A 23,035-nucleotide genomic window follows, 5' to 3' on the forward strand; every position below is an offset into this window, starting at 1 on the left:
TCGGCCTGGCAGGTCCTAATCCCAAGAGTTATGGGGCAGCCTAGTTGGCACCTGCTTCTTTAGAGAGATAAATTAAAAAGCTGCACTCTTCAATGTCTGCTTCCCGCCCATGTCTTCCATCACAGTGGGATTGAGAGATGGCTGGCAGTATGATCTGATCACAAGGGAAACAGAAGGATAAGCTGATTTTGATTGAAATTCCACTGCAGGCACCTTGAAGCATTTTACGGTACAGTAGCACTGAGCCAGTGAATGCTGAGTTCCCCTTGTTGAGTCTTGGCACTGGCTGGGAGCTGACATGGAGGACAACCTCCTTATTCATCCAGGGATTTTCATCATGATGTCAAATGCCAGGATTCCAAGGAGGCTCTCTTGTTCCACAGAGCTCATGAGGTTTTTTTCCCCATGGGGAGGACCATGTGCCCTCTTTCCTCTCCTCTCCCACTGCCTCTTATTGCAGGCCAGGCCTTGTCCCAACCCCTTCTCCTACCACCTCCTGTGTCCCCAGGGAGGAAAGTCAGAAGAGCCTGGGTTGCAAGTGGCCTCAGACTTTCAAGAGAATGAGTTCTCAAACTGTAGGAGAGATAGACATCATGATTGTATTTAGCAGAATAATTTTATTTATTCATATAACTGCCAACTTCTAGTAAAGGTAGCACCGACAATTTATTGATTCTCAAGCAATGCATTTTTAGAAGCACAAAGCAGTGTATAACATTATAAGTTTTCTGGTCCTTTTTAAATAAGGATTTGTATTAATATAAAACCCAACCAAAAATGCATGAAAAATGGATAAGAAAACCAATTTCATATAAGGAGTCAAGTAGATGAATTAGAAGTGGCTAACAAAAATTTAAAACATTCAAGTTCAATATTAAAGAATGCAAATTAAAGCAGTGTTTGTGTGTGTGTAGACTATGAAATGAGTAAAGATTAAAATAAAGCTAATCCTGCCAAGAGTGGAGCCAGCCGGACATTCGAATTTTGATGGGAACGAAAGTGAGTAATTCTTGCATCCCAGTATTTTGTCTAGGCATAATTCAAAATGTAAACAAAGAGAAAGAAAGTTAAAATGTTAACTGTGGGAGCCCTCAGCTGGTAGAATTTGGGGTGGCTTTTAAAATTCTAGGTGTTTTGCATATATTCCATATTGTCTATGCTGAGCATTTACTATTTGTAATCAGAATATTTGAAAGGCCTCTAAGTGTAAGGTACTCTCTCTTTCATTTCATCTCTGCTTCTCTCCAACCAAATCACTTCTCCTTCCTGTAACCTTATCCTTAAGATAAGGCCAACGATAGCTTGCCTGTGAGAATCAAATGAATTCACCCCGTTGCATAAAATGTTTTTGCGAAGTGAAAAGTTTTCGGCAGTGATGGGTTGAAAGGTGGTATTATTTACGACAAATGTGTTTTCTGACTTGTGAAAACATTATGTAACAACTAGCATGGCAACAGAGCCATCCTTCATGCTCTTTTGTCCCGTCATTTGGGGGGTCATTTTCCTGCTTCCCTTCTGCATTTTCCTGTACCCAGCAGTGTCCCAAGCCCCTCCTCTGCCCTCTTCCTGGGCAGTGCTACTTGACACCCCTGGTCTGGTTGCTGAGAAAGATCCACAGAGAGGCTGGGCTGTGAGGGAAATCCACAGGTAGGAGAGAACCTGGTGTTGTGAGTGAGGTTCCTCAATGTCAGATACCTGTGGGGGATGGGTTCCAGGACCCCCACGGGGGGGGGTACCCATCCCCCATTGGTATCTGATATTGAGATACCAAGATCTGCAGATGCTCAAGTCTCTTGTGTAAAACAGCATAGGATTTGCATAGAGCCTCTGCGCATCTTCTCATATACTTTAAATCATCCCTGGATGACATGATACATAATATAGTGTGAATGTTATACAAATAGTCATTATATACTGTATTATTTAGGAAATAATGACACCCCCCCAAACTCTGGATATGTTCAGTACAGATGCAATTTTGATTTCTAATATTTTTGATCCAAAGTTAGTTGAATCCAAGGATGGGAAGCCCTCAGATGCAGCCGGCTGACTAATTATTCACGTCTTATCGGTCTCATGTCAAGGGAGAGGGACAAGATCAAAACCAAGAGATGCAGCCAGAAGGGCAGACAGGGGAGAATGACAAAGCCAGGTGAGCTTCAAGCTGGAGAAGCTGAGACTGAACAAGAAACAAGGAGGGGAGCCAAGGAGCAAATTTCAGCAACTTCCAAGGCCGCATCTCTTTTGAAGAGATTATTTTTTGCATGGGACAATTTACATCTCTTTGGTTGGGGACTTTTTAATATAACAATGGCCTTCATCTATTGGGCCACGGGGAGTTAGTAATGGTCAGATAACCAGAGATTTCTAACAAGATATTGGATTTTTTTTTAAGCAAAGCAATTTCAGATAATTAGTGGCTCCTGGACTCTCTAAAGGAATAGGATCATCCAGACCCTGCTTTGGATGTAACAGAGTGAATATGTGGAGTGTGTTCTAAAATGCTCCCACCAGTGACTTCAATCGAATCACTGAAATCTTATTATCCTCCGGCCTGCAGGCTCTCTAGTAGAGGGTGCAATTGTATTAAGTGTAGGAAACAAATGCACTTTAAATTCATGATTGGATATAGACTCTCCTGGCATCTCATCTTTCTGAGAATCTCAGTTCTCTCTGATTTCCTTGTATTGCTTTCTTTGTGCTTAGCAGAGACTGTGCACTCTTGGAACTACGGCAGACAGCCAGATTGAGAAGAGGCCTTATCAATTCAGCAAACCCATCAAGTACATCTCATGGTTCTTATCACAGTGCCCACCGAGCACTGCTCAAATGCTTAGCCAGCAATCTAGTTCACGGCAGATAGGGCCATCTCTTGGCCCTCCTTATTCTATTCCTTTTTACCTTTGAACAACAGATTTCATATTAGCTAGTGTTTTATTCAGCTTTTCCACTGCTGTGACCAAGAACTGTGGCAAGAACAATTAGAAGAGGAAAAGCTTATTTGGGGGCTCATGGTTTTAGAGGTCTCAATCCATAGATGGCTGACTCCATTGCTCTAGGCCCAAGGTAAGGCACATGGTGGAAGAGTGTGGAAAGTGGCTCAGGACATTGCACCAGGAAGGAGAGAGAGAGAGAGAGAGAGAGAGAGAGAGAGAGAGAGAGAGAGAGAGAGAGAACTCTGCTCAACAAGGGCAAATTATATAGCCCAAAGGCACACTCTCAGGGACCCACCTCCTCCAGCCGCACCCTACCTGCCTACAGTCACCTCACAGTTAATTCCTATCAGGGGATTAATGTACTGATTAGGTTAAGGCTCTCATAACCCAATCATTTGACCTCTATGCTTTCTTGCATTTTCTCACACATGAGTTTTGAGGGACACCTCATATCTCAACCCTAACAGCTACTCTGTGAAACATCAGACCCATCTTTCTTTCTTGGGGAACTTTTTGTTTTTCTTGCTTCTTATGGTGAAAAATGTTCAACACTTACAAATGTGGAGATAATATATAATGAGTCTCTCTCTGTCTTGGGTCAGTTTTCCCAGAAACAACCTCTGAAGCAGAGGTTTGGGTGCAGGTGGTTTTCTGAAAGCAGGGAAGGAAGCAGAGCAGGAATTCGGGGGAGCTGCCCTGCAAATCCACCCAGACAAAGGCCTCAGCCACTTCCCAGAACTCTGGAGCTGAAGCGACCCTTCAGTTATTTCTCCTGACTTGGAACAAGGGTGCAGGGATAGATGTTTATATCTTCTCATTGTCTAAATGTAGGCTGCCCCAATCGAGGGTGACATAGGACAAGCAAGCAAGCTCTTATGCTAAATAGGAGAGGCCTTCAGAAGGACCCAGCCAGGAACCATCATCAACCAATACTTCAGCACCTAGACTGTCCTTAAGGAGTGAGCTAAGCAGACACGACAGCATCCACTACAGTGACCCTTCACCAGCTTCTGCCACTGAGCTGCTGTTGACTTGCACCCACCCACTTCTCCAGCTCCCATACCCTGGTTTGTTTGTTTATTTATTTATTGGGTACCAGGGATTGAACTCAGGAGCACTGGACCACTGAGCCACATCCCCAGCCCTTTTTTGTATTTTATTTAAAAACAGGGTGTCACTGAGTTGCTTAGCGCCTCCCTAAGTTGCTGAGGATGGCTTGGAACTCCTGATCCTCCTGCCTCAGCCACTGGGATTACAGGTGTGTGTATAACTGTGCTGGGCTCTTTATTTCTTGTTTTCGTTTTTATAGCAACTTTATCACGGTGTAAAAATTCCTCTACCATAATATTCCTTCATTTTGAGTATAGAATTCAATGATTTTTAGTAAATTTACCAAGTTGTGCAAACCATCTCCCTGATCCAGTTTTAGAACGTTTTCATCTTGTTAATAGCACACTCGCTTAAAAAAAAAAAATTGGCCTAGTATATTTTGAAGCAAGTTACATTAGTGAGATTTTAGTGCAATTAAATTCTTAAATGAAAGGATCTATTGATAGGAATAATATGTGAGTGAGATGCCATTTAGCAGCTCGTTGAGGTCACCTAAGACCTTGGAAGATGTAATGAAGAGCCGTTTCCAGAGAAAATGTCTTCAACTGCCTGTGCCAAGGAGTTCTTCACTCCCAGAGGCTGTCTAAGAATACCACTTCTGACAAGGGCTCTGTGCTTTATAATTCGTCTACTTTATTCCAAATATAAGAACCCAGGTTCCAGGTGGGGGCTGTTTAAGTAAGGATAGGTGTGTGCAGACAGAAAGTGGAAAAAGAGAAAAGGCTGTCTAAAAAAAGAAAGATTCGCTCCAGCAAGACACCATCTTTCCATGTCACTAAAAATGAAAGAATAGACACAGAGGAGATGGGTCAAGACAGGGCAAGACAAAAATATTTCCAAGGTTGACATAAGAGTACACCCTCAGTGGACTTATTTGTTATCCTTTTAATAAAATAATGGGTCTAGGAAAAGAGAAGAGGGTACCTTGTCAAAAAGGGCTGTAAGTCGGATACTTCTTGGTAAAGTACCATGCAGTGGTTTTTAGTACATTCACAAAGTTGTGGGACCATCCACACTAATTCCAGAACATTCACGTCACCCCCAAATTAAACTTTCTGTGCCCATTAGCAGTCACTCTTTGTTCCCCTTTCCTCTGAATAATCACTAATCTACTCTCTCTCTCTAGAGATTTGCCTATTCTGGATGTTTCATATAAATGGGGTCCTGCAGCATGTGGCCTTTGGTGTCTGGATTTGTCACTTAGCACGTTTTCAGTGTACTTAAAATGTTGCAGCATCTATCAGTACTGCATTCCTTTGGTGGTTAAAATAATACTCCATAAATGGATTATGTAGATCACATTTATTTATCCATTTTTTCATCAATGGTCATTTGGGTACTTTCCTCTTTTCCAACTATTAAGAATAAAGCTGTTATGAACATTGACATTTAAGTTTTTATATGAACATATGTATTGAATTCTCCTGAGTATATGCCTAGGAATGAAATTGCTAGGTTATATTGTAAGTCTACACTTTAATTTTGTGAGGAACTGTGAAGTTATTTTCCAGAGTGGCTTCCTTAGTTCTCATTTATTTCCACCAGCAATGGCTGAGGTTCCAATTTCTCTACATGTTTATTGCCAACATTTGTTTTCCTTTTTTTTTTTTTTTTTGCTTTGTTTTTAGATTCTAGCCATTCTAGCATGTGCAAAGCAGAGAGGCATATTTTTAAAAAGACGTAGAAAAGGAAGGTGAATGTTCAAAACACAAGTCCAGTTCTGTACTTGAAGCTCTCAGTTCTGTGCACACAAAGCCTCCTACCAGTGCTCAGTGGTCATGGCTGCTGATAGCCATTGTACTCCCAGGATGTAAAGGATGCTCATAAGGGCTCTTTTACCAAGGACTGAACTCAGGGACACTCAACTACCGAGCCACATCCCCAGCCCTATTTTGTATTTTATTTAGAGACAGAGTCTCACTGAGTTGCTTAGCACCTTGTTTTTGCTAAGGCTGGCTTTGAACTCAAGATCCTCCTGCCTCAGCCTCTAGAGCCGCTGGAATTACAGGGATGCGCCACTGTACCCGGACCTACTCTTCTTTTTAAGACCCACATGAACCAAAACTCTTAATTCAAAATAAACATACAACCACAAACATGCACGTGCACCCACACTTACCAAGCTAAGATACTACTAATGGAATGTGCCAAAGAGAATAAGAAAGGTAAATAATGCAGGTAGCACTGCAGAAGGTGTCTCTCTCCCTAAGGTGAGGTTTTAAAGAATTGCTCCATGTGGATTTTTTGGTTTTCCAAATACAAGAAAGTCTGAGAAAGACATTTAGTCCAGAACACTGTGAATGGAGAACAGTAGCTTTCAATTGGGGTGGAGCATGGGCCTGGCTGCACAAACCCCAGGGTTCCTTCCTCAGCACCACAAAAAAACATGAACTAATTTTAAAAAGAATTGTAACTTTGTTGAAGATGTGTTTCAGGGCCCCTTTCCTACTTAGATAGCATCTCAGACTTCTAATTGGTTCTGCTATGTTTTTGTCCTTCAGAAATACATTTACCACTTGGCTCAATGCCTAGAGTTACCTGCGTAGCTATGAATACATTACTGAATCTTAAACCTGTCCACCTGGGGCTTGTGCATCTTAGAAAAGCTTGCCAGAAATTGAGAGGGACATTGCAGTGGTAGGTGAATTCTTTATAAATGTGATTTTTCTGTGCAGTAACATTCCCATTCCAGGAAAATGTTTGTGGAGACTCTCAATAATTCAGACCAGAATGCCTGAAAGTACTTTCTCTGTCTTGCTTCCCTAACCTCACTGCCCCTGCTGTTCTACTCTTCTTTGACCCTGTGCTGCCCATGTTTTCCCTTCTATAGCTGTGATTGGAGTTACTGACACAAGGTGATTTACCCAGGATACAACCTGGGGCAGGGCCAAGGAGTTGTGCCTCTGCAGAACTGAGGGACAGCAGATGAGCACCCCTAAAGCTCAGAATGTGGCTTTCCCTGCAAGTGAAAGGAGGGACATCAATAAAAGGCATCCAAAGTCCCTGTACCACAGAGCTCAGGCATTCTTCCGTCTGATGCCATACATAATGCCATGAATTGGGGCTAATGGATCCCTGAGAGCTGAAAGCACCTGTGTTGGGGTGCCCCAGAGAAACAGAGCCAACAGGATGTACATAGACAGATAAGTTAAAGGCTTGGCTCATATGGCTACGGAAGCCAACAGTCCCAAGATTGGCAGTTGGCAAATTAGGACCCAGGAGAGCTGTTGGTCTAAGTTCCAATCTAAAAGCCAGCAGACTCGAGACCCAGGAAGAGCTATTATTTCAGTTCCAGTCCACAGGCAGGAAAAGGCCAGTGCTTGACTACTTTAGCACTGGGGTTGTGCTAAGGTCGTCAAGCAGGAAGTTACCTCTTATTCAGTGGAGAAAGAACATTTTTTGATCTATTTAGGCCTTCAACTGATTGAATAAGGTATACCCACATTAGACAGGTCAGTTAGCCCTATTCTACCCACCGAAATTAAATGTTAATCTCATCCAAAAAGACCCTCACAGACACAACCATTCAGAAAAATATTTGGTCAAAAATCTGGCCACTGTGGCCTGATCAAGTTGCATGAAATTAACCATCACAGCCCAAGTCAGAGATGCAGCAAAGAGGTATTAAGAATCTGCCCCAGCATCTGGTCTAGTCCAGAACAATGAGATTTTTGTCTTTAATCTTCATGCTTCTTGGTAACTAAACTCTTCCTATTCTTATTTGTTAAAGATTTTTCTAGGGCCAAGGAGGCAGGTCAGCAGTTGAGCATTTTCCTAGCAGGCACATAGCCCTGGATTCAATACCCAGTCCTGAAAAATAAGAAAAAATAAATAAAAATTATTCAAAAGCAACCATACTTAGTAGCCATCAGAATACTCTGAGTGAGAAGTAATTTTGTCAAGGGTCTCTTGTAAAACTGTAGCGGGGAAGAGCCAATATGTCCTAATATTGAGAATAAAGGACAGGACTGCAGAAAGCTCTTAGGGTTGCAGGCTTGAGCCAGAGACTTAGGTTCTGGCCTGGAGGGATGCCAAGGGTCAGGAGGGGCTCAAGGAGGAGGGTGGAGACACTGGTAGAGTTTTCCTTTAGGATAGTTATAAAACCTGAAGAAATAAAGCAAAGGACTCCTAGAAAGAGCTTTCTCTTTAGGCTTTGAAAAAGCACTGGTAGTCGCCATAAGCTTTGAGTCGTGGGGTCCTTGGTGGCCAGAGTGACTCCTCCATGAGGACAATAGCTAGTTCTATTGCCCACCAGAAGACACTTTTTACTGTGCCAGGCAGCACAGCCCCCAAATGTTCTTTAGTCAATCAATGGTGATTGATTATTCGATCAGTAATGACCGACAGTATAACAAAATGTGGCCCCAAAGACTGCTAATCCATTATGTGGTTTCTGTTTCTCCATTAAATTTGATTGCAACTGCAGATAGTTTAGTAGATAATTTCTCTTTATAGGGAAATGAATCCAAGTGTAAAAGCATGAATAGGTCTAACCAGGGCTATATACCTTGACTAACAATCTTTGCCAGAAGTAGCTCCTAAATTTCAGGCATAATGCAAAGGAGCTATTCATCTTAAATTACAACCCCAATGTCAAGACCATCATTTTCATACAGTTGCTGTTCATTCTTTGAGGTTAGTAATATCCATTCTTAGAAATATTGGGGGGAAAAAACTTCTTTTGTCATTTTTGTATCATTAAGGCTACTACATAATGCAAACATAATGTGATCTTATGGGTCGTTTAAAATGCTGTTTTGGAATGTGTAGTAGTCTCATTCAATGTCATGTGGTATCTCTTTGCCTCTACACCAACTGTGAAGGATGAATGTGTGGGTGCTAGGAAGAAAAAAAAAATGGAATCCTTCAGTAAGAAGTACTTTTGCCTACTGTGAGTACTAGAATACACAGGCAATGTGTTTTTCAAGCTGCACAGCCAGGAGGAGAGGTTTTCTTCTCAGATTGCAAGCACTTGGAGCCGAGTGAGCAGGAACCAGGTGCAGTGGCTGCCTACCTGGCACCTGGTCTGTTTCATCTGCTTAATTCTAAATAAGCACAGGAATTGACAAAGGCATTCCCATGCATAATGCCTAGTTGTGCAATTACAAGGGAAGGCAGTTATCTGTCAAAGTATACAAGTGACCACCAGTGGCCATGACTTGACAGCTTTTGTTCTGTGGCCTGATCTGTCAGTTTTGATTGCCTCACCCTGTCCACGTGACATGGATTGGACCATGACGTTGCCATTTAGTCATCGACATCCGAGGGAGGTCACTCTGTCCCCACAGGCTGCCCTGTATCACTAACTCATCTTTACCGCATTGCTGTAAATGATTTTTTGGTATGATTTTTTAAATCGATGGTTATAAAAATGTGCTCAAGGGTTTTGTTGTTTATATGCTTTAAGATGTGACCTTCTGTGGCATAGGGACCCTTATATTCAGGGTCCCTGCGCAAAACCAGGGACAGCCAAGTGGAAAAGCCATTTAGTGGATGGGTCAGGGGCTCTAGAACATAATTCAGAAAGTACAGTGCACATTCCAAGCAAAACTCAAAGCAGAAGAGACAAAGGGGAGAGATGATTAGCGAGATAAAGTTATAATATGCAAGCCAGTAACCAATTTAGGTGGGTGGGGGACTCAAGAATTAATTAATTAATTAATTAAGGAGGTGGAGGTTGAGAAAGAATTACCTTGGCATCCAGTTGCTGCAGGAAATTTCTGTCTGTGTCCCATGGCACAGACTATGTAAGGTCACGCCCAGCTAGACCCACACTCCACTCACTGTGCAGTTTTGTCCAAGTCTTTATTTGGCAAATATTTCATTTGCTTTTTCTCTGGGGCAGGTAGTTCAGAAGTCTGGGATGGGGACAAGCAACCAACAAGGTAGACAGGGCCCTGCCCTCATAGAGTTCAGTCTGGGCTGGGTGGCACAGTACGACAGGCCTCACACATGAATATGCTAATGATTGTTGACAGCTGGTGTGTGCTCTAGAAATACAGGGTGCCGAGAGAGGATGGAATGGGCAACCTAATCTCGTGTGAGGTTAGGAAAAGGCTCTTCTGAAGTAGGGACATTCAAGCAGGAGCTTCAAGGATGAGTAGGAATAGAAAGATGAAAACAGGTGAAGCTTCAGTAGGCGGAAAGGGTCTGAGGCACAGCAGTGGACAGAACTGGGCACCTGTCCTTGTGTGCCTTTCTCAATGCTGTTGCTGGAAGGTGAACTTGAGAGCCACTGAGACTTTACCAGCACAGGCAGTGGACATCTTGCAAGGCTGACCCTTGGACAGATAGTTTTTGTTTCATCCTTGCTGTTTCCAAAGGACATCTTAAATCCTTCCTGAATCATCTAAATTCATGTGCTCTCCCACACATGTGCTGGTTTTTCAGTAGAAATCCACGTTGGCTTAGGAACACCAGAACAAATATAAACACATATAATGAATTCCCATTAAAACTGAATAATGAAATTAAAAATGCATCTTTTAGGTTTGTCATAAAATTAGGGCCCTATCAGTTGCCTTCAGATTCCAACTCTCTGAGCATATGTGAAATTGCATAATTGTTCTCCATCAGTTTTGAGCAGTCATTTACCCAAGATAGACCAAGATGTGCTTACAGCCAACTGGCAATTCCCCATGCGGGAACTGTCAATTTTGCAGGCGATCTGTAACCAAATTGTATTCCTAGACCCATTCCAGAACCGTCTCCTATCTCTTTCAGTTGTTATCCACTCAAGGGATGCAAAATTGCTTTAAAACTAGAAAAACTATAATAGAAAAATAATTGTGCTGCCAAGTAAAATCTTCCTAATTGGAACTAATTGTAGAAAGGCCAATCAATATGTAATAGTCAAAGAGATAATTTTTCTAATATTATATTTAATACATTCAGGAACATCTGTTGGCATAAAGTTCATACTGCTTAAGTTCCACCAGAAGGTCACCATCTGGGGTTAATGAGCACTTCATTTACCTAGAACATCTCCAGGAATATGCCAGACTGGGTCCATACCTTCTGAACTTCACCTGCAAGTCCTATTTTATAAAGTTACAGAAAGAGATCTAGTTGGTGCAGAAGTCACAGTATTCACTTATGAGATTGTGTTGTAAGACAGAAATTTTTACCCTAGTCAAATGATTGGCTATATTTAAAAAAAAATCCCTTGCCTGTCTGTGGGAAACAGAAATATAAAAGTAGGGATTCTTCAATGTGGATAACCAGCAGCCCCTCAGTCATCCTGCCCAAGAGGCAACTCTTTTGATCCTCAAAGTTTCCTTCATGAGAATTCCCTGTCAATCAGTGCTCGTGGTGCCAGGTCCCCCATGGAAAGGCAGAGAGAATTATCATTCACAAGGGACCTAAAACAAACCATGAGTTCACAGAGGCATCTTCTTTTCATTGTGTTACTTAATTCTTAAAATGGATACAATCAGCCCTTTTCTAGATGAGAAAAATGAGTCTCAGAGAGCTCAGAGCTGGGTATTCTGCATACCCAGAAACTCTCCAGTCCCAGGGTCTACAGCCATTTCCTATGCCGGGGACTCCTGAATCTCCGCCCCAGTCCTTGCCTTCATCTTGCCAAACAAAATGGACATTCTCTGTCCCCTTCTTACGTGATCTCTCAGCAGCATTTGTAGGACTGGCCATGATTTCCATAATACCCTATTTCCTTCTTTGCTTCCTACCTTTGTTACTTTGCTAGCTCTTCCTAGTTTAACAGAGTTCTGCCATTAGATACCCCTTTCTCTAACTGAGTTACACTTTTTCAGTGCTTGATCACATTTTGGCTTTAAAGAGCTTCAAAATAGTGATGTCTTGTTAATTTTAATCTCTGTCCTCTGAACTTCAGACTTATAAAAAAAAAATAGCTACCTGCTTGATTGCTTCATCCAATAGGCACCGCAGACTCCACATATTCTACCTAGGGCTCTAGATCTGCGTTGTCCTATGTGGTAACTGAAAACAAAGTGACTGTTTACATTAATTAAAATAAATAAAATTTGTAAATTAGTTATTCAGTCGTACCAGCCATGTTTCAAATGCACACTAGCCACACATGGTTAGTGGCTACCATTCTGGGCAATACCCACAAAGAGCATTTTCATCATCTCAGGAAATTCTATTGGTCAAGGCTGCTCTAGATATTTTTATTCCTCTAAATCTCTTCTTTATCCAGGGCCCCTGTTGTAGTCAGTGTTCTCTAGAGAAACAAATCCCATAGGAGGTATTGATCGATTGATCAGTTGATTGATTGGTTGGTTGGAATAAGTTCATGTGATTATGGAGTCTGAGAAGTTCCACAATTTGCCATCTACAAGCTGGAGACCCAGGAAAGTCAGTGGTATTGTTCAGTCTGCATCCAAAGGTCTGAGAACCAGGGAAACCAATGGTATAAATTCAAGTTCAAGAGTATGAAAAGACTGATACCTCAGCTGAAGAGTCAGGCAGGAGGCAAAAGGAGTCAATTTCTCCTTCCTCCATCTTTTTTTCTGCTCAGGCCCTCAATAGATTGCATTATGTGCCCACCCACGTGGCAAAGGGCAATTTACTTTACTGAGCCCACCAATCCAAATCGTAATCTCATCCAGAAGCATCCTTACAGACACACCCAGAAATCATTGTTATTCAAATAACCTGGGTACCCCCCCCCCATCCAGTCAAGTTAATGCATAAAATTAATAATCACAGCCCCCATTTAAATAGTGGTGTCGTCATCGACTTGTGCAAGAAAAAATAAATGGGATCCTCTCCTTCTTGGGGTCCCCTACCAACTTCCTCCATGAGCCTTGCCTACTGTGTTTCTAACACGTACCCTGCCTCTGTCCACTGCTGACTCCTGTGTTCCCCAGTGAGAGCCTTCACCTGACCCCCTTCTGATCTGCCAGCTTCCTCTCATGCATCTACAGCCCACCTCCAGCAGCCACCAGAGTGATCTTTTAAAAGGGTAAATCACTTCACCTGCCTCCCACCAGACTGAAAAACGCTCCAGTGACTTCTTATCAAATGGAGAATAGACCTACCCTGCTTGACCCTCGGCTTACATGGTCCTCTGCAACCTCGGCTTTCCTTTCCCATAAACTTGTTTTTGAAAACACTCTCCCTGTTTCCCATCAAGCTATAGTCACTCCAGACTTCTGCCCCACTTGGGGTCTTAGGACAGGCTTATCCCTCTGCCTGGAGTGTTCTCCCCCCGATCCTTACTGGTTCCTTGTGATCTGTCGTTGAGAAGGACTGTTTCCCAACCCATTTAAAAGTGGCTGTACCAGGTACTCATGCCGTTGGGTCTAACTCTGCACAGCATTTCCAATCCTCTGGCACTTTTTCACATTATCTATTTTTTCACATATTTACTTATTTTTCTTCTCTTCTCCCACTTGAAAAGTCATATGTGCTGGGGATTCAATATGAATAGCATGCCCTCTTGGGGCACAAAAAAAATTTAAAAAATGATTTGTGATGATCTTTTTTTGGAATGTGAACAGGTGCTTTGGGTTTAGATGAGATTAGCTATTTTTTCTCTCAAAATCTTGATCATGCAAATAGTTTCTTCACATATCTTTTAACCCTCTTTCCCCTAAGTAATACAAAAGTACAGTTTCTCTATCGTCTCCACAAGTAGATTTCCCAAACAAAATCCAGATGCCTTTAGTTCTTTCTCACCCATAGCCACACTCTTCCTGGTCAGCCTCAGGGGCAGCTAGCTGGGAACTGAAGGTGTAGATGGAAGGCAGGTGATGCTGTCACTGAGGTCCCACCCAAGCAAAGGTCTCAGAGGCTCCCTCCCTTCAAGGTCCAGCTTCAGTTTCTCTGAAGTTCACTGAGTACTATGCCAGGCTGCAGGACACAGAGGTAGTTTAGGCATGTCCTCCAGGAAGCCTTGTTACTATCTGGTTTCTCCCTTCTGTGATGTCCTGCTGGGCAATTTTGTCATTAGTCTCGGTAGTCTTGACCATCAACTGGAGCTTCTTTTGTAGCTCCCCCATCACAAACCTGCACTGCGCACCAAATGGTTGGTGTGCTGTAGGTGCTGAAATGACATTCTTTCATGGACGATTTCCCTGTAGATATCAGCTCAGCAAATTCTCCTTCCACGAACTCCCCTGTGTCCTGATAATTCAAATTCTGGGCTCTGCCTGCCCATTGGCTTTTCTCCACTTAGTTAAATATGGCTCCTTCTTTTAGGACAGATTCACTTCCTCTTGTCCCATCCTTCCGCCCTGTACCCAAGGTCCCTTTCAGCGACCTTTATAGTCAAACACCTTCACCACTCCTCTTCCTACCACAATCGGAACACTGATTTTATGCTTCACTCGGCTGTGTATGACAACCCCACTTGACTAGGGACAACATACTGACTGGCTCCATATAGGATTGGTCAATGATCTGGTGAATAAACAAAGCATGCAATACAAATAAAGTAGCAAACATTGAGCCCCCACCCCCTGAACCTAAACTTTGAAAAAAATAATAAAAAGAGACTGTACATTCAAAGATACACAGCATGCTGAGGAAAGATGCATACAATTCTTAAATAAAAGATACACAGTGTGAATATGGAACACCCTTTTGGTGCCCATCAGATGGGTTTGCTATGGGCGCCATGACTGTACACCATGGAGTGGCTTAAGCAATGGGATTTTATTGGTACAGTTCTAGAGCCTGGAAGTCTAAAATCAGGATGTCAGCAGTTTGGTGCCTCTTGAGAATATCTGCTTGTCTTGTGAATGACTACCTTGTCCTCATATGGTCCCTCCTGTATCCACAGTACCCCTGGTGCCTCTTGTTTTGGGGGTGCTGGGGGATTGAATCCAGGTCCTCAAGCCTGCTAAGTACCCACTCTACCACCGATCGTTCTTCCTTTATTTATAACGACACCAGTCCAGTTGAATTAGGGCCCACCTCTGTGACCTTCTTTAACCTTAATTGCCTCTCCAAAGGCCTTATCTCCAAATGTGCTCACATTCTAAGGTGTACTGGGGATTGACTTCATAGGGATTTTAGGGGGACACAAATCAGTCTGTTACACCCCAAAACCAGGAAGGCAAATGGTCAAAATCAGAGTATAAGGAATAGAAGGGGTTGAATCTATCTGGCTTACTAGATAGAGAGGCATGAATTTATATTTTGGAAATTTCTGAACAGATCAAGACCTGGCAGATATTATGAAATGGAATTCTTAAGAATAAAGGTGTTTTTTTTTTAATTAATAAAGTAGGATTTGTTGAAGGAGGGACATATTGAGGGCAAGGTTGTGTGAGATTAAGCCTGGATCTTCCTGGAGATGGTACCCTGATCCCCCAGGAGCAGGGTATGCAGGGACCAAAGCTAGATACAGCCGTGGGGATTTTAGGCACCAGCCCCGATGATGGTGCCGGGGAGGAGGGGAATCCCAGACAGTGCCAGGTTGGGGTTTGACTGAGGAAAAGATGGAGAAGGGAAACTTCCTTTCACTTAACTGGGCTAAAATGTACCTATCCATCCTCTGGACCTTGGGGTTTCTTGATTGAAAAATGGTTTCTTAACTACAGCCTGTATATTTCAAGAGCACTTCCCCTGGGACTAAATGTAAAGGGGCAGATGGTTCTTAGAAAACATATTGGTAACCAGCCTAGCTCTGGGGCACATCCAGACCACACTGTTCTTGTAGCATGTCACCTGTGTCCTCTCCACTGTCTCTGCTTTCGTGAATTTCAAGGCATATTTTCTGTGCCACTGCTTTTTATGACCCAGCACTGCTGCAAATATTTCTCAGAGTACTCGAAGCCCTGTACCATTTGGCCTTCTGCATGTTGTTTTATTACATCTGACTTTGTTCTAGAGGAATAGATTGATGGAGCCCACTTTACAGCAATAACGCCCGTATTTCCTTATAGCAAATGTGTGGTTGCTAATGTTAGGAAGCCACAGACATTTTCAATTGTAATAAGCAATTAATTTTAAGATAAAATGATAATATCTCCTAAAATCAGGTGAAGTTCAAGTGCATATAAACAATAACTGGTTTTCCCAGAATCATAAAAAAAAAAATGCATGGTATACTGACAAAGAGCTACTCTTTATTCAACCCAGCAACTTTTATGTTTCTTGACAATTAATTTTTTTTCATTTTGAAGGGATTTGTATTACTGATAAATTTGCAAATAAGTTGAAATTTTGCTGAGACTATTATATCGAATTATTTCACATTTGCATATTTCAAATCCACATACAATATGATAGCAGTACATTCTAATGAGTGAGGAAGATCAGAGACTGAGTGAACCCAAGTTCCATGCCAAGACAGGTTGTTCTAAATAAAATTCAAAGATGGAATTCAGAAGAGCAACAAATTTTTGACCATCTCTTCTTTCTTCTGCTTCCTTAATGTTTGGCATTCCATTCATCTTTCCACCTTTGCACCCTTGAAGCTGAGTCTCTCTCCCAATAGCCACTACTATGATTGGAAAATGGTTTTTCCCTTCTGAAATATATATTGAAATGTCATATTTAGTATGAGATATTAATAAATGGAACAGGTAGGACCTTTAAGAGGTGATTAGGGCTCTGCCTTCAATAAAGGATTAATGCATTCATGTGATAAGAAAATCACTGGGTTAATGGGTCATCTCAAGGGTGGGTCTGTTATAAAAAGCAGTTTGGCTGGGCCTCTTATAAACTCCCCAACTCTCCACATGAAGACCCACACCACCTCAGGATTCTGCCAGCAAGAAGGCTTTGCAGATGCAGCCCCTTGACCTTGGACTAGAAACATAAACCTTTATTCTTTATAACATTCCAAGTCTATTGTATTGTGTTCTTAGCAACAGAAAATAGACTAAGACAGCTCCCATTGATTCCATTTTATCTCTTGATCTGTTATGATTCTACTCTTTTTCTCCTAATCTCCTGACCCTAGTCCTTTCCAACATTTTTCGGATGCTGTAATTGGAGGATTCCATGTCTAACAAGGAGCTTTAAACCACATGCATAGGAGGTTTCCCAGGGAAGGTTATTGACTCAGGAAAATGACCTATCAGTCAGCTCTGCAGCCAAACAGCAGCCAAGCAAAGCCTGGCCTCCCAACTGGAGAGTGACACCTGTGCCTCACCATGAAGCTAAACTTATTTCCTCAGCAGTGATTCTTGGACCATCATACTAGCCCTGCCTACCTCTCAAGTGCTTTTGAGAATAAGTGGGTGTCTCAGTTCAGGCTTCATAGTAAAATACCATAGGCTGCAGAATTTATTTTCTCACAATTCTGGGGGTTGGAAGTTCGGCCTCAGGGTGCCAACAAGGTCTGATTCTGGTGAGATTCTTGACTCACAGATGGCTGCCCTCTCACTGTGTCCTCCCGTGGTGGAGGGAGAGAGCACTGGTTTCTCTTCCTCTTATAAGGGCCCAAATTCCAACCCAAGGGTCCACTCTCATCACCTCATTGACACCTAATTACTTCTCCAAGGCTCCACCTCCAAATACCATCACATTAGGCTTACAGCTTCCAAGTAAGAATGAAGGGGAACATTCATTCCCTAACAGCGGACTTTTAAAAAGCACAGTTAATGAGATAGTTGAAAAGTCTAAAATGATTTGCAAATTTAGACTTTTTAATTAGTATTGTTACATATTTTTTTTATTGTCAAGTTTCTAAACATTTCCCCTGTGCCTTGGTTTCCAAGGAAACCAAATTATTTCTGAGTAATGTTCAAAAACAGAGCCTTGGTGCAATTTGCAGTTTTAAGAAGCAGAATATTAAATGCACAGAATATAGTGATGTTACATATCTTTCCATACTGATTCTTTAGTTTTCACTGGATTGTGGCCCTTTTGGTAGTGCACATATTTAAACTGAACAGAATTCATCAATACCATATATATCCTGTAGCAGAAAAAAAGGGACCTTGAGAGAGTGGGGAACTTGGCAGATCAGCTTTGAGGGAGACAGAGGACTGGGCAAGACTTGGGAGGTGGAGTGCTCAGAGGAGGAGGCGAGGTTGCTAGGAGGGGTAAGCATTCCTTCCCCAGCTCCAACAACAGCTGCAGAGGAGAGGCGGTGGTAGCAGGCAGGCCATTAGAGAGAAAGTACTGGAACATAAGCTAGCTGTGCCATCATTGGAAGGTGGACCAATGGTAGATGGGTACAAGGTCAGGAACACAACAAACTTTCCCCCTTGGCGTTAATGCTGCCTTATTGCCACCAAGTGTGCATAGTCATTGTGCTGGCACATAGTGGGCACCCCATAAATGTCAAATGAGTGTTCAATAAATAACAAGGTGTAAGCCTCCAGGCATTTGGGCTCACCTGGCCCTTGGCAGACATCTATTTCCTGTAGTACATCCTTGAGTTCTGCAAAGGTTCAGACCTTGAAACTCACTGGGAAAAGTTCTAGAAAAACAAGGAATGGAGCAAGCTTGGTCTCAGTTACCAGGAGAATATGTCTTGATACCTTGGATTACCTAAGGATGGATTCTTTCAACAACATAGCTGTCAAAAAGTAGTGTCTTTTCAGTTGTTTCCATTTCTTTTCACTCTTTGAATTGCTTTTTATTTCTCCTGAGTGCCTTTCCTTTCTGATCTAGCTTGTCAGTTTGCTTTGGAAATGAAACATCCAAGCACAATATTACTTGGAATGACTCTAGGTAATAGAAAAAACTAACACATAAGCCTTTTATAGCTGCAATTTGTTTTTTTTTTTTATTTCTTTATTAACTTTTTACAAAGAAGTTTTCAGTGGATGAGTTCTTGCACATTAATTGCTATATGACTTGTAGAAATTAATACCTTTGTGTATGTGTGTGTGTTTCTACCAGGATGCATCTTCTGTTGCATTAAAGCTGTAGAGTTGTTTCAAAACTGGTTTATGATTTTAATATTTCAAACAAACTGTTTCATGTTGTTCTTGAAAAATCTGTTTCTTCTTTTTTCTTTGTAATAGTGTTAATGTGTCCCTGAAGTTTATTTCTAGAAAGGCTTGATGATTTGAACAAAGCACTACTTTTCTTAGAGAAGTGTATACTCTAAAAAATGTGAAGGCAGTTAGTTGAGTCTTTTCTGGACTGTACCATTCCATTACTTCATTAGACCCAGAGAAGCATGAAATCTCAGAGACGAAAGGGGCTGTGGAGCTTGTCCCCCAGGCCTTGACCTTTGTCCCCATTTTGATAAATGCGAACAAATAAGCAAACAAACAAACCAACCAACCATTAAAGACATTCTGAATTTCAAAACAAATTAAAATGAAATTATGCCATAAACACCAAAGCAAAGCGATGTGATAATATGATACAGTGTCTTTATTTATTTCTTTCTCTTCTGTAAATCTCAAATGACTTTGATGGACGTGGTGATACCTCCAAGGGCATGTGCCTGCTCTCTGTTGAAATGGCTGACTAGATTAACGCTCTCACTTTACAGAGGCAAAAACTGAGGTCCCAGGAGACAAGGAGTGCTTAGCCACTCAGTATATTAAAAGCAGAACTTGATCAAGAACCCAGATGTCCTGCTGGGAGGCCAAGGCTTTGCCCACAGCATCCCCCCTTGTGTAAGGGTCCTTTCTCACACAAAGGAAACTTCTAGACAGGATTGCCCCCTCCCCTTATCTGATGATGCCAACATTTAGGAAGGGTATTTTGACCTTATATCATCACAGCAGAACAGAGGCCAAGGTCAGGAGAGATTTCTTAAAGCCTGACGAGTACATGGATCCTGGTTTGGCTTTATTCCTTTTATTGTGTTCTGAACATTTCCACTGTCGTGACAGTGGAACACTTCCTGAGGACACTTCTGGGAAAGAGGTGGGGCAAAATCTAAACCTGAAAATGGATTCCTTTTTGAAAAGCAGTCTGGGTCTTTTATCACCTTATTGATGGTTTTCCCTGAGTAATTATGACAGCTCCTCTCAAACTCTTAATTTCTTCTTTTTTTAAAAAACAGCGTATCCGGTGGTGAGTTGTTTGATCGGATAGTGGAGAAGGGATTCTACACAGAGAAGGATGCCAGCACTCTGATCCGCCAGGTCCTGGATGCTGTGTACTATCTGCACAGAATGGGCATCGTCCACAGGGACCTCAAGGTGAGGCCGTTGCTTAGCAACACCCCCCCCAGTTACTCCTCAACCCCCAGTGCACCTGTCCAAGAGGACTGATTCTGAGAGAGGAATGATGCTTTGAGTAGAGAGGAGTGGGACACACTGCAGGTATCAGTGTATTTTTGGTTGTCATTGCTTTGGGAGCCTAGAAGGAGCTTGGAACAAGATGAAGTTCAATGTGGCTGATCTTTGTTTGGGGAGATCTTATCACCACGATGAAACCAGAGGGCCACAGAGACCTGGGGTGTGTATTACTTCAAGCCCATCGGAAAGATCGTTCTGTTCGAGACATAAACACTATCAAAGCCCTTCGCCCAAATTCAGTTCCCATTTCAGCACAGCACGGCACATGAAAGAGAGGGAGCAAGAGGCAGGCACCAGGAGAGGAGAGAGAGGGGACATGGAAGGTTTGCGGGAAGGTCGGCTAAATGAGCTATAGGCACAGCCTTCTGCCAGTGTCCTGCGGCTTCCTTCCTCATCATTTCTTTTGAGGCTTTGACATGTTGACCCTTCATCCATTAGTGCTGAAGGATCCAGGCCTGCCTGTGGGCACCTTCCCATCACATTCCTCTCCCCCGACCCAGGTCCATGTAGGTAACAAAGCATAGATGCCACCCAGATGAACCTCTCAGAACACTGAAAAGCAGCAGCCCAGTCTCCGTGCTCTAAGTAGATCCAAGCTACCATAGTTACAGGTCCAGGCCCCAGAGCTAAACACACCAGGCCAGAGAGAAATGCACCCCAGCCTGCACACCCACCACCCATAGCATGAATAAAAGGACCGTGTTGTAGCGAAGCCACACTGTACACCAACTGCGGGGAATCTGAATCCATGTCAGGAATCAATCATAAATAAATATTTGTTAAATGGAACTTCAGCATCTGCCCATTTATCTGTTTCTGGATGTCAAGAGATAAAATGAGATAAAATGGTATAGCTTTTCTTTTTATAAAAACTCACACTTGGGATGGGTGGGGGTATAAAGCTCAGTGGTAGAGCACCTGTCTGGCATGTGTAAGGCCCTGGATTCACTCACACACACACACACACACACACACTGACTCATTGTGGAGTTTTCTTCTCTCCAGGTATCAATTTCTCTCTCTCATTTTTTCCATTTTTCCTTGCCAAAGGCGATTTTAGGACCTTTTGTTTTATTTTATTTTATTGATCTCTTTTCAGATACGCAGAATGTTAGCATGCGTCAGAACTGGCTAGGAGGTAGTGAAACCATAGCTTGCTGGCCTGGCCCAGAAGTCCTGATTCTGCCAGGCTCCCAGGGGCTGGAGGGCTTTCATACCTAAAGGGGTTGCAGGTGATGCTCATGCTGGTGTAGGAATCTCTGTTGGAGAACCACTGGATGAGGGGATATGGAGATGTCAGTTGAGTCCTCTCAGCCTTTGCCCTTTGCAGATCTCTTGATGGGTGAAATGGGCATGAGCAGGATGAGCTAATTTTCAGGGCCTGGAAGCTTTGCAGAGAGCCAAGGCCAGTCTAGATGAGCTGGCCTGGTGCCCTCAGGCCGGGGGAGTTGGGGGGAGCTTCATTGCTCTCCTGCAGCTCCACCAAGTGCCCATTCTGTGCTTCCAGAACACAGCAGGCAAGGCAGCTGTAGCCGTATAAGTTAGTGTTGTGACTGCAGGGATGTGGTGTGAGGGTCTGATTTTCTGTGCTTACTAGAAAAACAATTTCTAAGCAGATAAGCTACATCCAGGAAGAGCAGTTTTATTTACCTCCTAGAAAGGCAGATGGGCTGAGTGGGAGATTCTGCTCTTTGCTTCCATGTAATGCTTTTGGAGACGTATTTGGTGCTCCCAGCCTGTGGTGCTTTAAGAACACCAGGCTTGTGGGCAACAGGAGCACACCTGTAATCTGTGACTCAGGAGGCTGAGGTAGGAGGATCGCAAGTTTGAGGGCAGCTTCAGCAACTTAGGGAGGCCCTAAGCAACTTTGTGAGATGCTGTCTCAAAATAAAAACAGCTGGGCTGGCTTCTCAGTGGTAAATCACCCCCTGGGTTCTCAACCTCCACTCCAGTACCAAAAAAAAAAATAAACAAAAAACAAAAACAAAAAAAACCCACTATGCATATCACTGTGGAAAGAACATAAGCATTTTTAGTACATTTTTTGGGATCTCTTTTCAGAAGTACAGGTAGGTTTGATCTATGTAGAGGAAGTGGGGATTGCAACATTATATTTTCATTAACATCTGAGAAAATTAAAATCACCTTTGTGGTCCAAGCCGGAGCAGTAGAGAGCTTGATGATGTTAATGAAAAATTAGTGCCCAACTTGGACACTACCCCCATGTGCAAATAAACTTCCTCCTCCTTTCTAGAAAGGTGTTCTTGTGTCTCCTTGCCCCTGGAATCTACCAGGGCCAATCATCTGATCTTTTTTTCAAAATGAACGGACTGAGACAGGAAGTACCCACAGCTGCCACCTTGGTTTAGACTGGGGTTTCTCAGCCCCTGCACTACTGACATTTGGAGCTAGTCCGTCCTTTGTATGGGAGACCATCCTGTCCCTCATGTTTAGCTGCATCCCTGGCTTCTACCCAATGAGTTCCAGCACCATTCTTGGAGTCCTGACAACTGAAAACATCTCCAGGCATTGCTAAATGTCCCCTGGGGAACACAGCTGCCCCCAGTTGACGATTACTGGTTTAAGAGTGTGATTCTATAGGACATTAGCTTTATCCAAAGTATGTTGATTCAGATCTTTTTAAAGACTGTTACTGGAATCGTTATATAGGGTGGAGACTGATATTGTACCTTGAGTATTGGCCACTAGTTGTCTTGCAAAGATGCTGTAATAAGCAGCAAAATAATCTTACAGGTGAGTCCAGGCTATTCTAGGACTCTGGGCAGAATTATAATACAGTGTGACAAGGTCCCCTCCCCATGCCACCCACCCCGACAG

General features: G+C 42.7%; 1 protein-coding gene across 3 annotated transcripts in view; it reads left to right on the forward strand.

Moving 5' to 3' along the window:
* Positions 1–23,035, forward strand: part of Camk1d (calcium/calmodulin dependent protein kinase ID) — a 388,616-nt gene that overhangs the window by 308,665 nt on the left and 56,916 nt on the right. For all 3 annotated transcript variants that reach the window (XM_027944816.3, XM_027944819.3, XM_027944817.3), the window contains exon 4: positions 19,960–20,098. In XM_027944816.3, coding sequence (XP_027800617.1) covers positions 19,960–20,098 — 139 coding nt within the window. The remainder of the gene's footprint in view (positions 1–19,959; positions 20,099–23,035) is intronic.

The sequence above is a fragment of the Marmota flaviventris genome, chromosome 12, assembly GCF_047511675.1.
Source record: "Marmota flaviventris isolate mMarFla1 chromosome 12, mMarFla1.hap1, whole genome shotgun sequence".
Classification (NCBI taxonomy): domain Eukaryota; kingdom Metazoa; phylum Chordata; class Mammalia; order Rodentia; family Sciuridae; genus Marmota; species Marmota flaviventris.